General features: G+C 37.0%; 1 protein-coding gene across 2 annotated transcripts in view; it reads left to right on the top strand.

The window, feature by feature from the left end:
* mtr (5-methyltetrahydrofolate-homocysteine methyltransferase) overlaps positions 1-17,048 on the top strand; it is a 103,595-nt gene extending 86,547 nt beyond the window's left edge. For both annotated transcript variants that reach the window (XM_003215846.4, XM_062975240.1), the window contains 8 exons: positions 835-933; positions 1,409-1,484; positions 2,552-2,707; positions 5,043-5,239; positions 6,524-6,724; positions 11,682-11,874; positions 12,860-12,972; positions 14,286-17,048. In XM_003215846.4, coding sequence (XP_003215894.2) covers positions 835-933; positions 1,409-1,484; positions 2,552-2,707; positions 5,043-5,239; positions 6,524-6,724; positions 11,682-11,874; positions 12,860-12,972; positions 14,286-14,372 — 1,122 coding nt within the window. In that variant the 3' untranslated portion in view covers positions 14,373-17,048. The remainder of the gene's footprint in view (positions 1-834; positions 934-1,408; positions 1,485-2,551; positions 2,708-5,042; positions 5,240-6,523; positions 6,725-11,681; positions 11,875-12,859; positions 12,973-14,285) is intronic.
* Positions 17,049-18,192: the final 1,144 nt, after the last annotated feature.

Genomic DNA, 18,192 nt, shown 5'->3' with positions numbered 1-18,192 from the left:
TAAATCTGACTAGAACAGCTTGATTAATGAATAACAGAAATTTCAGATACAGCTTGACTGTAGATGAAAATATATTGCATTTGCGTTGCTAGACTTTCAGCTCTTACATTTCCAGACTGCTGCTTATTACAAATACAAGTCCCCTAAGTTTTGTCACCAGAATGTAAAGGGGTGCTTGCTATTTCTATATATTTTAAATCTTTTATCAGTTTTGTGTATTGACCTTCCTTGCTTTCAAGCAATATTCCTTATGTAAATACAGTAGAGTCTCACTTATCCAACACTCGCTTATCCAACGTTCTGGATTATCCAACGCATTTTTGTCAATGTTTTCAATATATCATGATATTTTGGTGCTAAATTCATAAATACAGTAATTACTACATAGCATTACTGCGTATTGAACTACTTTTTCTGCCAAATTTGTTGTCTAACATGATGTTTTGGTGCTTCATTTGTAAAATCATAACCTAATTTGATGTTTAATAAGCTTTTCCTTAATCCCTCCTTATTATCCAACATATTCGCTTATCCAACATTCTGCCGGCCAGTTTATGTTGGATAAGTGAGACTCTACTGTACTAGTAGAGAAGTCATGCTCGCTCAGCTTTAGACAAGTCAGTGGCATAATAAATCTTGAATAAATCTTGGCAAGAAAACTCTGTGATAAACTCTGTGTAAATTAGAACCAACTTGATAGCACATAACAACAACTATCTAAATAAATAGCCATTCTTACACACGTTTATAATATGCTGAGGGAATTTAACAGGTTGACACATACAGAGAGGTTAAGACTGAAATTAGGTTTAGAGCGTTCTGTGTTTGTTTTAGTGCTCTCAACTTTTGGATGAAAATGTAAAGGATGACTTCTTTGAAGAAATACAAGAAGAGTATGAAGACATTAGGCAGGATCACTATGACTCTCTCAAAGTAAGTAGAAAAGATGTTAAGTCCATTAAATGAATATTGGCGTAAGATATTTGTTAACAATTCTTAACCAACATAACTAAAGGCATTGAAATCTCCTTGCAAAAATGTCAAAATGTCAAATTTCATCAAATGACGATGTTTAAATACAGGTAGGGGAAGTTTTGGACATGACAAAGGTGTCTCAAGATTTTAATCCATATTTTACGCTGTATGCTTTTTTCCAGTGTATTTGCCAGATGAAGGTTCCTGTGGTTTTAAAAACTTGTAAAGAGATTTTCATATTTTTCCTTGCTTGACATATTGCCATAATACAGATTTTGGACTCGCTCTTATGGTCAATAGTGGTTTATTGTCACTAGTTTATTATCACATTAACACTGTGCTTTATTATCCCTAGTTACAGGTCCTTTCATACCAATTTAAAATCAACAAACTTACTGATTCAGAACTGAACTTCTGTTTCTTTTCCATACAGGAAAGAAAATATTTATCATTACAGCAAGCAAGGAACAAGGGCTTCTCCTTTGACTGGCTAAATGACTGCAGACCAGGTTAATTTATCTTTAAAAATATTTGTGTTTCACTAAATCACAGATCTATTATCCTCAGAGGAAACAGAGTGGTGTGAATATCAGTCTTGTCCTCTAGTTACTGTTGCATATTTCTCTTCTATTTTTCTAACTTTTGCCTTGGTATGAAAAGAGATATAAATATTTACAATTTCATGTTACAAAAGAAACCTCAATATATATATAACATTTTTCATCTGCTTCTCTCTATTGTGATATTCTAGGTAGTCACTTGACAAAATGAAGTATATGGTTATTTAGTTGCTTCAGCTACAATATTCATATCTCAAATATTCAAAAACCCACTCTTATGTATTATAAAGAATGTCTGCTTTGGTACAGAGATCTAACAGGGTGACTGAATGTCAGCTTTCATCAAAAGTTATTATATATCTTTTCAATAACATCTGAGAGGACATGGCATTAAAATAAGCTACAATAGGAGAATACAATTTTATTTAAGCAAAAAAAAACACATGCTAAAGAAAGCTAAAGAAATAAAAATGGTACCTTTCTTCACAAAGATTGCATGAGAATGTTGTGTTGGCTAATGTCAGGTGAAGCTGTTTCCTCTGATGAAGGCTAGAGCTGTATTTCTCGCATGTCCTTGAGTCTGATAGAGGACATCATCTCATTGCTGGAGTGAAGTCCTTGTCCTGTTTGCTTCTGGGTATACAATGCAAAGTGGGTGCTATCTTGTTCCTAGCCAGGCACTACAACATTATATCTAGCTAAGTAAAATTTGAAAAATATCTCTTGAACTAAGAGAAGAGAAATCTGCATCTTCTGGCTGTGTTGTAACTTGAACTCATCAGGTATTCCTTGCACTCTTTTTCCTTATTTTTTCAAGAAGCAGACTTTTCTGGGCCAGTGTGTCTGAAGCAAAGTGTTTTACTGTGCTTGTAAGAGACCTTTAACAAGAGGTGACAGTAATGAGACTAAATAACACTATAAGAATATAATAAAATGGTATGTGCTGTGTAACAGAGATAGGTATAGCCTACCAAGTATGTCCTAAGCTGCAAAATCTTCTCATTGTGTTTCTGCAGTTAAACCACAGTTCCTCAGCACCAGAGTCTTTGAAGATTATGACTTGCAGAAGCTAGTGAAATACATTGACTGGAAGCCCTTTTTTGATGTCTGGCAGCTTAGAGGCAGATACCCCAACAGGGGATTTCCTAAAATCTTCAATGATAAAACTGTGGGTGAGTAGCCACTGAAGTTTTGTAATGGATAACCTATAAGGGAGATCAAGGATAATTTAAAGCACCATCAGTTTGTGTGAATATGCACAAAGCAGAACTAATAGTGTAAATAAGAGAGAGAAAGAAAATGCTAATCTAACATTATAACTGTCCATTAGTAGTCCTCGACAAAAGAGTTACTAGCTAATTCACCTCTCCCTATTCATTTTTGGCAATTGTAGATAATTTTTTCTGAATAATCTATATAAATAAAAATGTAATGTCAGTTTGCGAGAATCTTATATCTCCCAAACTATTTCACCGATTGCTACAAAATTTAGACACAATGTAGTATTTGAACCTACAAGTGTTTTAAGCTATTCACATGCCTACTATCACAAATCTGTCACACCTGAGACAGGTAAAACCATACCCCTTAACAACGGCCAATCAGTCTCCTCCTCCCTTAGCAACAGCCAAGCACTCCTTTCCTCCCTTCGCAACCGCCGTAGCAGACAGCTCCTACCCTTACCAACGGTGCTAGCAATGGCCAAGCAGTCTCCTCCCTTTAGCAACTAGTGTGGGTTGCTAAAGGGACGGCTAGGCCCTTTTCCTCGCCACTCAGTTCAGCTTGGCAAGTTACACGAAGCCAAGGCTTTGTGGCCTAGCCATGGAAAGAAGGGGTACTGAGAGTGAAAATCCTTATCATGCGCTCCAACGAGGTGAGTGAGAGATATTACTAAGGTAAAGGTTTTCCCCTGACATTAAGTCAAGTCATGGCCAACTCTGGGGGTTGGTGCTCATCTCCATTTCTAAGCCAAAGAGCCAGCGTTGTCCATAGACACCTCCAAGGATATGTGGCCAGCATGACTGCATGGAGCGCCGTTACCTTCCTGCCAAAGCAGTATTTATTTATTTATTTATTTACAGTATTTATATTCCGCCCTTCTCACCCCGAAGGGGACTCAGGGCGGAATACAATGAACACATATATGGCAAACATTCAATGCCAATAGACAAACAACATTCAGTTTTTAGACAGACACAGAGGCATTGATCTACTCATATTTGCATGTTTTTGAACTGTTAGGTTGGCAGAAGCTGGGGCTAGCAGCAGGAGCTACCCATCTCCCCGGATTTGAATCGCCAACCTTTCAGTCAGCAAGTTCGGCAGCTCAGTGGTTTAACCCACTGTGCCACAGGGGGCTCCAGAGATACCACTACATATTATATTATTATAATTGTATTACATTATTATTATAGTTTATTATTACACTTATTGTATATTGTAATACCATATTATGATTGTATTATAGTATAATTAAATAAAATAATAATATAAATATATCTGTGGAAGGTCCGGGGTGGGAGAAAGAAAGTCTGAATGATGCAATCAGCCAGCTTGATTAGCATTGAATAGCCTTGCAGCTTTAAAGCCTGGCTTCTTCCTGCCAAAGGGAATCCTTTGTTGGGAGGTGTTAGCTTGTCTTGATTGTTTCATGCCTGGAATTCCTTTGTTTTCTGAGTGGTGTACATCATTTACTGTCCTGATTTCAGAGTTTTTTTAATATTGGTAGCCAGATTTTCAATAAAAGGGAGGAGGGGGCACTGGGATCGGTCCCAGGAAGGGGCCGATGGCCTCTCTCAGCAGGAAAATAACATGATTCTCTATCTTCTTTCCCATTGAACCAGACTGGGACATAGCAACGTGTGGCCAGGTACAGCTAGTATGTTATAAAATCCTTATGAAGAGCCACATGTCTGGGGTCCTTTCATTCTACATAGTTATACTTCTGTGTTCCGTTGTGACTATAACTGATAGGATTCTGGGATTTATAGTTAGAGAAGCACTAGAACAGAGAATTCTGAATGCCCCTTCCTAAAATGCAAATGCCAGGATTTGTGGACTTAATGGCAATGATGTTCTATGTATATTGTTTGAGCTTCTGCAAGCATACAATTTTATACAGCAAAATCTCCAGGAAGAATGCAAGCTTTTACTCCCTATTCTTTATTTTTTGTTCTGACCCAATTGCTTCCAGTAAGTCTTAATATATATTTTTTGGTGTTGTTGCAGCCTTATAGATCTACCAGATGTTCTTGGACTACAATTCCCAGCATTCATCACTGTTGGCTCTAGGGGATAGGCCTACTGAAAATTGCAGCTCTCTAGCATTAACTGCACGAACCCCTTTTGTAGCTATACTGAGGTTGTCCACATGAAATGAGATGTTGACCATAATAGAGAAAATAAAGTTCCATAATGATATAGTGGGGAAAAACAGAAATAGACATTCTTTTTAAAAGCTATGTTGGGACATTGCTTCAACTTTTAATGCATTCTTACTTTTATTAGGGGACGAGGCAAAAAAAGTCTACAATGAAGCTCAGAACTTGCTGAGAATTTTGATTGCAGAAAAAAAACTGACAGCCAAAGGTCTAGTTGGATTTTGGCCAGCACGGAGTGTCCAGGATGATATTTATTTATATGACACTGACGATGATGTGGAATCTTCAGAGCCAGTAGCTAAATTCTATGGCTTAAGGCAACAGGTAGTGTGTAACCTGCTTTGGGTCCTGTGAGGGAGAAAAGAGGGGTATAAATAAAGCGGGGTATAAATAAATATTTATTATTATTATTACTACAAACCTTAGTTTCACATAGATCAAATGTATTTATGTTACATTATGCGAGACATGACTTGATTTTGCTATATGTACCATTGCATAAGTAATAAACACCTACAAATTTTCTGGTTTCATTAAATGTGAAACACTTGAATTAACATTTTTAATCTAGATATCTTATGAAATTCAATACAGAGACATTTTCAGTTTTACTTTAGTAGGTAAGTTCCCATTTAGCTCAGTTGGTGGCTCCTTGTTTTTCTCTGTACAGTCAGCCCTCCGTATGTATGCATGCATTCAAGCATCCATGTCTTGAAAACATTTTTCATCCAAAAAACAAACCTTGATTGCTCCATTTATATAAGGGACACAATTTTACAATGCCATTGCAAATTCACTCATGGATTCTAGTCACACCGGAGATCCTACCAAAATCTAGCAGATACCTGGGGCTCACTGTAATTTCTTCTTGAGACCAACCTGTATTTTTAAAGTACAGTTGTACCCATATCTAGTTGTAATAGTTGCTGTTGCATTTTGTTATTATTTGTGGATAAACTGTGTTTATGAGTGCAAACTTAAGAGTCCTGTGCTCCTAGCTTTAGTTTTGAAGTTCTTATTTGAATAAAAGGAAGCAAATTAAAGTAACAGCTTAAAAACTATAGCATTCATTAAGATGAACATTGCAATTACTTAAACATCACTGCTAAAATTAAATAAATGCTCTGAAGCTGTAAAATGTTACACCTGTATAAAAGGTAAAGGTTTCCCCTGACATTAAGTCCAGTCGTGACCGACTCTGGGGGTTGGTGCTCATCTCCATTTCTAAGCCGAAGAGTCGGCGTTGTCCATAGACACCTCCAGGTCATGTGGCTGGCATGACTGCATGGAGTGCTGTTACTTTCCCGCCGGAGCGGTACCTATTGATCTACTCACATTTGCTTTTTTTCGAACTGCTAGGTTGGCAGGAGCTGGGGCTAACAGCAGGCGCTCATTCTGCTCCCGGGATTTGAACCTGGGACCTTTTGGTCCACAAGTTCAGCAGCTCAGCGCTTTAACACACTGTGCCACCAGGTCCTTTTTTCTATTTAAAAATTTTGATCATATATATCCCTAGGGAAGGAAAGCAGTGAATGTTCTATATTATACTGAAGCTTGGTCAGTAAGAATTCTTTTTTATGTAATGCCTTGTTCCATTTATTCTTTCAGGCTGAGAAAGATTCTTCTTCCACAGATCCCTATTATTGTTTGTCTGACTTTATAAGCCCTCTGAAATATGGCATTCCTGATTATTTGGGCCTGTTTGCTGTCGCATGCTTTGGAGTAGATGAATTGTGCAAGGAGTATGAGAAACAGTGTGATGACTACAACATCATAATGATAAAAGCATTGGCAGATCGCTTAGCAGAGGTAATGACTTCCAGTATTTACAAGAAAAGCAGCATTATATTTAAAAAAAACCCCTGAGATACAGTTGCAGTCATGCAAAAATGAGCATGCATTTGACTTGAGGACTGATGTCAAATGCTGAAGAAAACATTCCCTCGGCATGAAATTGTCACCATAAGAAAAGATCCAAAACATGAGAGCAGTAGCCTGCCTTCCCTTTACTTATTTGCTGGAAAGTACAGAATTTGCATATTTGGTTTTTATTGAGGCAGTGTTCAGATGATAGGTGTTTATTGCAGTCCTGCCTGCAGCTCTCCAATCTTCCCTATTTCCTCACTACTTTCAAAACAACTTGTGAAACTGCTTGCATAAGTCCGAATCTGCTGGTCTATTGGGTCATGCCAAATAAGAGAATGAATGCACTTCTACATTCTTATGTTTCTTCACCGCTCATTGACTTATACTCATCCATGACTTAAGGAATATTATGCTCAACTCATGTATTAAACTGTGGCTTAATCATCACTCCTTATTTAGTGAGTAGGGGCTAGCCTCTGGGAAGTAGTGGGTGGGGGTGCTTCTAACTTCAACCCCATGCCAAGTCTTCTTCAGAGAACCTTTTTCTTTATGAACAGAATGAGAGCACCCTAGGCCAGACAGTGGAAAAAATGTTTTTTTAAAAAAACTATAGTTCCCTTAATCCTCCAACCAGCATGACAGCTAAGGCTTGGGATATTTTGGGAATTGTCATTCACAATAGTAACTTCCATAAGGACCTTATGACATTGCATTTTACTCAGTTTTTGAGACTCTTTGAACGCAATTTCAAACAGGTCCTATCACATGATGTTTGCCCCATTCTATCAGCTGGAATCAGTCTGCAGAATGTCACAGAAACAGAATAATTGCACACAGGATTCTAATTGTGTTTTTTATTTCATACAGTTTCGAGGCGCTGTTTTTATGTGTGGTCAGAAAATCAGTATATATTCCACTAGCTGTGCCCGGCCATGCGTTGCTGTGGCGTTGTCTGGTGGTGTTGGTGAGAAATTGTTGAGGTAGTGATGGTATTGAATGTCTGTTGTATGGTTGTCTTTATGTTTAGTATGCATTTGGTTGTTTGTGTACTGTGAAAGTGGTAGAGGATAGAGGGGGTCTATGTCCCTGTGTAGTATTGTATAGTATTTATACATTGTCCATGTGTTGTGAATGCTTGGATTGTGTCCTGCTGCATAGTAGAAAGGGTTGGGCTGGATGGCCCTTAGGGGTCTCTCCAAACTCTTGGATTCTATGCTTCTATTATTATTATTATTATTATTATTATTGTTATCATCATCATCATCATCATCATCATTATTATGTAGAGGCTGGATGGCCATCTGTCAGGAGTGCTTGGATTGTGTCCTCCTGCATGGTAGAAGGAAGTTGATCTGGATGATCCTTAGGGGTCACTCCAAACCTTAGGACTGTATGTTATTGTTGTTGTTATTATTAGTATTAGTATTGAGAGGCTGGGTGGCCATCTGTTGGGAGTGCTTGGATTGTGTCCTGCATGGCAGAATTGGGTTGGACTGGATAGCCTTTAGGGGTGTCTCCTAACTGTCTGATGGTATGATCCGATGTGTATTATTATTGTGCAGATATTGGATGGCCATCTGCCAGGAGTGGTTGGATTGTGTCCTCCTGCATGGTAGAAGGAAGTTGAACTGGATGATCCTTAGGGGTATCTGGTAACCTTAGGATTGTATGATATTCTTATTCTTATTATTATTGAGAGGCTGGCTGGCCGTCTGTTGGGAGTGCTTGGATTGTATCGTCCAATTGCAGAGTTGGGTTGGACTGGATGGCCTTTAGGGGTCTCTCCTAACTGTCTGATTGTATGATTCGACTTGTATTATTACTGTGTAGATCTTGGATGGCCATCTGTCAGGAGTGCTTGGTTTGTGTCGTCCTGCATGGTAGAAGGAAGTTGAACTGGATGATCCTTAGGGGTGTCTCCTAACCTTATGATTGTATATTATTATTATTATTATTATTATTATTATTATTATTATTATTATTATTATTATTGAGAGGCTGGGTGGCCATCTGTTGGGTGTGCTTGGATTGTGTCCTCCATGGCAGAATTGGGTTGGACTGTATTACCACAGTAATTATTTCATATTACAGTAGAATCTCACTTATCCAACATTCGCTTATCCAGTGTTCTGGATTATCCAACGCAGTCTGCCTTTTAGTAGTCAATGTTTTTGTAGTCAATGTTTTAAATTCATTGTGATATTTTGGTGCTAAATTTGTAAATACAGTAATTACAACATAGCATTACTATTGAACTACTTTTTCTGTCAAATTTGTTGTATAACATGATGTTTGGTGCTTAGTTTGTATAATCATTTCATAATTTGATGTTTAATAGGCTTTTTCTGAATCCCTTATTATCCAACATATTCACTTATCCAACGTTCTGCTGGCCTGTTTATGTTGGATAAGTGAGACTCTACTGTATATTTATAATCTTATATTATCTGTTTAGAACTGGATTATATGAGGCCCCTTCTACACAGCTGTATAAAATGCACACTGAAGTGAATTATCTGGTAGTGTGGACTCAAGATAATCCAGTTCAAAGCAGATAATATAAGATTATAAATGGGTAATATAGCTGTGTGGAAGGGCCTTGAGTCTACACTGCCATATAATCCAGTTAAAATCAGATAATCTGTGGAAAAGGCCTAAGTGAGGCCTAACTGTGCCTGTCCCCTGGGTTGAGTCGGTTGCTAGGAGACCAAGTGGGCGGAGCTTAGCCCTCTAACTGGCAGCAATTGGATAAAAACAATTATTTCTGTCCTTCTAATTAGGACTTTATTTTGTTTTTGTTGTATCAACCTAGAGCTGTGGATGATGGGTTGTGTTGTCAAATTTCGAGGTTGGGGGGCCTATAGTTTTGTTGTTTTGTCCGGTGCCCTGATTCCATTACTCTTTTATATATATAGATTAGCTGAAATATCGTGAGAATGATAGATTGAGACTTCCAGGTTACGTCACTGTGCAATATTAGGAACTTTTTTTTAAGTGATGTAGGGAGGCATTTGAACAGATTTAGAAGAACCAGTCTTCTGTGGTGTGATGGGTAAAAGTACAGTATTTTCAAACTGTAAGAATTGGGTGTGATGGGGTCAGTATGAATCCCAGTCCTAAAAAAATACAGGATGCATACTGATGTATATCCTAGTGTGACAAGGTCCTAAGCTCTGGTCTGGACCCAATGTATGGCAAACAAACGGAAGAGTTGCTGACAAGTAAGCAAGTTGTATTCTGCTCATGTTCTCCATATAATCATTATTAATTTGTAAATATCTATGATTTTCTGAAGTCAGTGGGCTGACATGTTGGGACATGTTGCCCTGTTATTTTTTGACCTGTATTGACAGCATGAAAATCCTTTCTGGCTTTCTTTCTGGGAACAAGCTTGGACAAGCTGGGAGAGTTGCCTCAACTGAGTTTATTCTTTTGAGATAGATGTGTGATTTAAATTAAGATAGCATGAGGTGGGACTTCAGTGCTTCCCAAGGGATTTGTTTTTTTTATTTGATACTGATATTTTTACTTCAGGTTTTTATAACTGTAATTCATACCGTAATAATTTGGGAAAGATGATAATAAATTTTATGATTATGTTATGAGCAAGCTACCACTCAATAATATCCATAAGGGCTTGTTTTCATGAGATTCAGGAGAATGACCACTTCATCTGGAGATGTTGAAAGGAACCAAAAACCTAGTTTCCCTCACTCAATACTTATCCATATAATCAATAAATATACCATTTGTATGGAAAGTATCGAGTTTCAGTAGTACTTCTGTGAAAAACTAATTGAATTTAGCTTTCCTATTTTACTGTCATTTGTGGATCCAAAAGCTATAATTTCATACCTACAATCTGCAATTTCTTTCCCTGCCTTCCCTCCCCCTTTTTTTAAAGGTTGTGGCTTGATCAGGGCTTCCAGATAGCTTTTATTTAGGAAAGAAATCATGGCCCTGGTTACTTTTCTGTATTCTCAAACCATTGAAAAGGGGCAACCTATGAATAAGTAGGGACTTGTACATGTCATAGAAAATATTTAGAAGACATTGGGACATCCTGTTAAGAAAAAGTCTTAACTGCCACCAGATACTATATAGTTGCAGTCCTTTTGAAAAATTAATTTGTATAAAATAACCCCCATTTCTTAGTTCCCCCCCCCTTTTTGCAAAAAAAGTTTTCTTTTATACCACAATATTGAGTTTTCAATCAAAAAATTCCCAGAAGCAGGGAAACTTGTGTAATCCTTCAGATGGGGAAGAAGCATATGAAATTACAGTTGACCGTTCACATTTGCAATTTTGCACATCTAACTTTTGTGGATTTGATTATTTAATCGCTGTACTCTCTGTAGGAATCTTTAGGTCCTCTAGTATAACTTATCCAGAAATTGACCATAGAGTCACACTGGAGGACCTAGAGATTCCTAGAAGTAGCACTTCTCTAGGCAGTTAGTAGGTCCTCCAGTGAAATTCTATAGACAACTGCTGGAGGACTTCAATATTCCTCGAAATGTGATTTTACCTATGATATTCACATAGGTAAAAAGTAGGTTTGCGTTACATTTCCCCCACTTTCTCAGCAAATGTAGAAGGCCTACTGCATTCGTTTTTGCAGGCAGAGAAATGGAAAATAGTGTGGTTTCTTCAGGATTCTTTCCTACCATGTACTGAAGTAATAGATTAAAGGGACTCCAGAGAGAAGCTAAAATTGCTTCTTCCTGTTACAGTGACAGAAGCTTCTAGTTAAATTAGAGAGTCTTCTCCCAGTGGGTGGGACGCCATTGGTCTAAGTAGGGCAACGTACGATAGTGAAGGAATGACTAAAGCTATGTATGAATCAAGTATCTGGTTTTAGCACAGCCAACATTGCAGTTTGCTTCTGTTTTATTCCAAGGCATTTGCAGAAGAACTGCATGAAAGAGTTCGCAAAGAATTCTGGGCTTATTCTGAAAATGAACAGCTGGAGTTTTCAGACCTGCGGAGGATTAGATATAATGGCATTCGACCAGCACCTGGCTATCCATGTCAACCTGACCACACTGAAAAAATCACTATGTGGAAGTTTGCAGACATTGAGGAAGCAACTGGTAGGTTGAATATTTGGCTATGAAGGCTTTATTTTCAAAATGTTTTTGATAGAAATTAACCATTTTCAGTAGATTTGTAAGCCTGGCATTTTACAAATTAGGAGAAACAGAAAAAAAGTATATTATTGTTGTTATTGTTGTTGATGTTGTTATTATTGCTTATGTCCAGTCTATCTCAAAGCCTTTATCTTCCTGTACAAGTCTTGCCCGAGGCTCACAATTTTCAGGAAGGGCTTTCTCTCCACTTTACCATCCTCCCAAACACAGGAGAGAGATTTCTCTGTGGTTGTTCCTAAGCTTTGGAATTTGCTTACAGGAGAGTCTTGATCTGCCCTCTTTTTGCTGTCTTTTGATATCTAGGCCAAAGATGGGCAAGGTGAAAGTTTTTTGTGGTTCCTAACCCATGAGCAGCCATTTAACATGTGGTCTGAAAACCAAACAAACCCATCATTCTGTCAAAATTTTTATTCCTCACTTTTTTGCCATAAAAGAGGTTAGAGAACTCTTCAAAGCTCCCACCTTTAAATTCAAATAAATTCCCAAAACACATTTGCAATCAGAAGTGTACTTCTGGCCAATTCCTATTTTAATTTTCAATCATTGGTATGCATTTGTATGACCCATGAGTCCTGGGGCAACACTCTCCAAATCTGCTTATCATTATGTTGTTAAGCCTTGCGATTGTGGTGCTCTGGCAGCACAGGAAGGAGAAAGGCACTTTAGCAATTCTCAAAACTGCAAATGTGGAGTAACAAATAGAGTATGTATTTAAGATATGTTATCCTCAGAACAATAATGAGTCAGACCAGTGTTGTTGCACCCTTATTACAGGGTGTATGCAGTGATAAGGACTGGGAACAGTGTCTTGTCTGAAGCCCATGCTGACATGAAACTTGTACCAGAACTATCTCAGCTCACTGTCTTAACCATAATATTGTATCTGCTCTCGTAAAGATTCAGTTCTCATATTTTTTGCTCCCCACAGGTATTCAGCTAACGGAATCCCTTGCAATGTTACCTGCTTCAGCAGTATCTGGCCTTTACTTTTCCAATCCTGGTTCCCAATACTTTGCTGTTGGCAAAATATTAAAAGACCAGGTAAGACTGGCCAGCTACCATGGGGAGCATATAAAATGTCCAGAGTTTGTAATGTTATTTATTTTATATGTATACCCAGTCTTTTATCCAAAGGTCACAGAGGGGAATAGGATAAAAAGAATCCAACAACATTTAATATAAATACCGTATATACTCAAGTATAAACCAGCCCGAATATAAGCTGAGGCACCTAATTTTACCACAGAAAGCTGGAAAACATATTGACTTGAGTATAAGACAAGGGCGGAAAATGCAGCAGTGACTGGTAAATTTCAAAAATAAAAATAGATACCAATAAAATTACATTTATTGAGGCATCTGTAGGTTAAATGTTTTTGAATATTTACATAAAACGATAATTTTAGATAATAAGACTTTAATAAGACAAGACTGTCAAATTCTGATTACCTATATACTCGAATATAAGCCGACCTTTATATAAGCTGGCTAGGACCCTCACTCAAGTATAGACTGAGGGAGGCCTTTTCAGTATATACCTGGCTTATACTTGAGTATATACGGTAATTTTAAAAGACTAAAAACCTATCAAACAATCAGCAAATTAGAAGTATTAAAATAGTTTAAAATGAACCAAAAATTAGTGCAAAATTAGTGAGGGATCAAAAGCTTTTTTAAATAACAATGTTTTCACCTAAACAGCCGTAATGTTTGTGCCAATTGAGCCTTCAAAGTATAGCTGTCACATCTGATGAAAGTTGTGTGTAGACAACCATGTATTTTTTAAAATGGTGATTGAATTGATTTCTTTGTAGTAAGAACCTATTTGGACCCCCATGACCTATAATTTAAGGAACTTTCCTCCAAAGAACCATTGATTTAGTGTACATTGATTATTTTTGTTAAATTTTAGAAATTAACTGAGAGACCAAAAAGTGTTAAATTGTGGGTGGAAATTGGGGAACAGATACATATGACTGTTTGGAGGGTAGGGCAAGCATAGAATCTGTAGTTAAAGATCAAAATATGATATAGATGATAAAAATTGCTAGTGTATATTATATAGGAAACCATTTAGTGTAAAATGCCCGTTTTAGATCTGTACTTTATGAAATCCTAATTTGAATATTTTATTTCTTAATGTAGCTATGATTTGTATCATTTTATATATAGGAAGAAAGTTGAAATGTTGATATATGTTCATAGAGAGCACAGATGTATGGGAAAGTGAAAAAATTGTTCTTTTCATTCAGACCCGTGATGAAAAGGTGCTTTTCCACATATTCTGATCATGTGCAAATGGGAGCTTTTGAAATTTAAATGCTAACTTGGTGATCCTCTATTTCATTCTGCAGGTTGAAGATTATGCCTTAAGGAAAAATATGTCTGTAGCAGAGATTGAAAAGTGGCTGGCACCGATTCTAGGATATGATCCTGAATAACGATACATGAGGGTGGGAGTGGGGTAGGTTGGCCTTTTGGGTGACATCCAATTGGCAATCTCCATTAATGACACTTGCCAGTAAAATGAGGGGAGATAGGAGATTTTGGCAATTTCCTCTCTTCACTGCACCCCCTCTCACACTTTTCAAAAGGGTCCCCAAACTTTCTGTTACTTGTTAACCTCCACCTTTCAGCAATAGACATTTTTTGCCAGTGAAGGAGTTCCAATGGGATTCTAAACCAAATCTTGGTGGGTAAAAAAGGTTTAAGAAATTTGCTTTCCAAGAAACAACCAACTTGTAGCAGCCATGTAAAATGGCTACTTCCAGACGTCATCCCCTATAGTGAACCACATTCTCCACCCACAACAAACTTTTGAGAAAAGTTTTGTAATGGAGCAAACCTGTGGAAGTAACTATACTGGCAAAAGGATGATAACTTTTTTATGTGCACATAATATTCACACTCGGTACGGTAAACAAAAGTGTCCTTTTATTTGCAACTGAAAAGATTTCCTAGTTGGTTTGTGGAACTTAATTTAATTAAATGAATATATATATATAAAATACAACTCTTAACACAGTAGTGTTATATTTAAATGTGCCCTTAAATGGAACATTCATGAAACACAATGCACATAATGCATAATCATCTCCTTCCAGGTGTATTGCTACTGGCTTGAAAGCAGTATTTGTATTTGTTGTTTTTAATAATTAAATTGAGAAAAATGTTTGCACAGATATATTTTATGGAATGAAAATATATGTATTGTGTGAAAGTTCAGAACATTGAACTTTAATTTGACTCCATACATGTAATGGCAAATATGCTCTCAATCCGACAAATATAACCACTTGGCACATAAGTAAGTGCCTTTATGCAAAATTGCAGATATCATTCTCATTGTCAGTCTTCATTTTCATAACCAAACATCTGATTCCTTACCTACCTCAAGTATTGTATAGGTCAGGAAAATGTTTTTGCAAAGTTCACAATCTTTACTTATAATTATAGTTACAGATGGATGAATTTTATGTTGTCATCCATATTGTGGTGTAATATTCCAATCTGCCACAGTATTAGTTTATATATGTTTTGATACTTTTGAAACCCGAGAAGCATACTAGTTTATGTAATGAGATCATTCCCTTTAAACCTCTGCTGAATTTTCCTTACTTCCTTGCTTTTTGGATGGAGAAAGAAATAATTGTATTTCTCCTTCTATAGTCTGTATCTGCCCTAGTATTATTAATTTGGGGGATTGGATTAATGGCACTTAAACTTCCACAACAGGATTTCATAAATTGTGTTTTCCAGCTTACCGTTTAAGGATAGTCTTTCTATTTTTCTCTGAGAAATATATAATTTGTAAATGGGGTTTGATGGGTTCTGCACAGAGCCTCAATAAAAGCAAAGTTAAATAAGCATAGATTTATTTCAAAGCAATCCAATATCATTACATTTGGACAGGTTCTAGTTCTGGGACCCATCAGTGATGCTGTAGAAAACAAAGCTAAAAATGCTTCCTAAAAATGTAAACAAGTCATTTCTAGAACTGGCAAAATGTGATAAACAATTTCTACATCTTTCCTGATAAGTAGACACACAGACTGCCTGCCCATTGGCTTGTGGTAGATGTCTGAATATAGGATGTTCCTCGGCACTTGGGAGAAGCTTGTGTATGGTTTCTTTTCCCTAGAGAATTGCCCCATTCCGAATTTAGAAATATACTCTCTCCCCCTTCCCCCAGAACCTGATCCCTTTTTTGAGTCAAGAGATGGCAGTGAAGGCATAGAAAGGAGTTCGCCCATCATATTCACATATTCCACAGCCATGGAGTAAACTATTTACAACTTGAAAATATTTGACAAAATATTCCAAAAGATAAACATTGATTTTGCCATTTTGTGTAAGGAACACCATTTTACTTAACTATGATATATAATGAGAATTGAGTTATCCACAAAGGGTTCTGGGACCAAACCCAGAGAATACCATGAGCCCACTGCATTAGCTTTTAATGTTATCCAGGGCATTCCTGTAAATAAGCAGGGATTCAGAAGTCAATAAGTTTACATTGTGACATTCTAATAAGATTTCACAGGTCACTGTTCAAATTTGATATCCAGATAAATTACAAGACTGTGAAAGAAAAGAACTTGCACAGGGAAGAAACAGCATCTCTCGAAGTGAAAGCTCCCTTTTGGCTGGGTTTCAAAAAGGCAACATGTCAGCAGTTGCATGTAGAACAGTGAATGGAAAATCAGCAGATTGCTTCCCAGAAGTCACATTTTCTGTTTCCGAGTTAACCTGTAGGCTAGGCCAACAAAGCTACCTTTTTCCGCAGTTCAGTTAATAAAAATAGTAACTTTTCAAACTTTCCTAAAAATAATGTTTTGCTGTATAAGTAGTATGAAAATCTTTAATAAAAATTATTTAAAAATTAGTAACCTTGATTTTTAAACCATTCAAATAGACAAAAGAAAAACATGCTCAGAGCATAAAAGACCTCACAGAAAATGAGGAAATTATTATTTCAATAAACACAGCTTGTAAATGCATTTCTGATTCATTTGTACTTTATGCAGTAACATATCTTTCAGCCTTTCAAAATAACTTCTATTGTTGTAAATGTACATTGTGGTTGAGTTTTAAAAGCTTATATTTAACATGTACATTATGTGTGTGTGAGTGCTTTCAGGTTGCTTGTTGACTTGTGGCAATGTCATGAATTTCACAGGGTTGTCTTCAGCAAGAAAAGAAGTGACCCCTCTGCATTTGACCCTTCATTTTTTAATGGTATTAGTACTAAAACAGATTTTCAACGAAAAACAGGTCAAAGATCAGAATTGGAAAAACGTTACATTTCTTCTCCCTGCCCACTTACTACTGTAGGTCTTTCTCAGGAACCCATGAAGTGGGTTGCTGTGAGTTTTCCGGGCTGTATGGCCATGTTTCAGAAGCATTCTCTCCTGAGATTTCACCCACATCTATGGCAGGCATCCTCAGAGGTTGTGGGATATATCGGTTTCCTCTAAGGATGCCTGCCATAGATGTGGGCGAAATGTCAGGAGAGAATGCTTTGGAACATGGCCATATAGCCCGGAAAACTCACAGCCACCCAGTGATTCCAACCATAAAAGTGTTTAACAACACAACAACCCATGAAGTATTCTGTAATTTTGTGTCCCCCTGGAACATTTAATGTGTGGGTTTCAAATTTCCCCTCCATTTTTATTTCAAGTATTTAGAGACTATTAGTAGCATGCCAACCACCAGGGATCAAATGCATTTAAAATGAAATATAGTTAAGATGTATAAAATTATAAGAACACTGTATTTTATAAAAACATTGCTTCAGAATGGGCAGTTTTTGAAATGATTTTGCGGATATAATAAAGGACTTTGCCATAGGAGGCACAATTAGTCTCATAGCAAGGGCTGTGAATTACTCTGAAGTTACTACCATGAAGGCTGCCTTACATCTATTAGCCTAATTAATCTTAAAGACGTGTGTGGGATAATAATCTTTTTATTATTTTTTGAGAAACTGGCAAGACTACACAGGTGAAGATGACCATTCATTTCCCCAAACTGTTCAGCTCTTTAAAGATTGAATTGCATCTAAGTGCAACAGAATCAGGGTGTCGCAATGCACTTAGCACTGCCCTGAAGTTTGAACAGATTTTAAGTTTTTAAACCGTCTTCAAAGGCTGTCTTCTCCTTGGCAGAGACAGTTACAAATGCACAAGTTTAGAATGCTTTCTGAATGGATGATTATTTTGGTTTGGATATCAGCTGATGTATCAATTTAAGCTA

This window comes from Anolis carolinensis, chromosome 1 (genome assembly GCF_035594765.1).
Source record: "Anolis carolinensis isolate JA03-04 chromosome 1, rAnoCar3.1.pri, whole genome shotgun sequence".
Lineage (NCBI taxonomy): Eukaryota > Metazoa > Chordata > Lepidosauria > Squamata > Dactyloidae > Anolis > Anolis carolinensis.
Note: the sequence above shows the minus strand (reverse complement) of the source record. Positions and strands in the feature narration are given on the sequence as shown.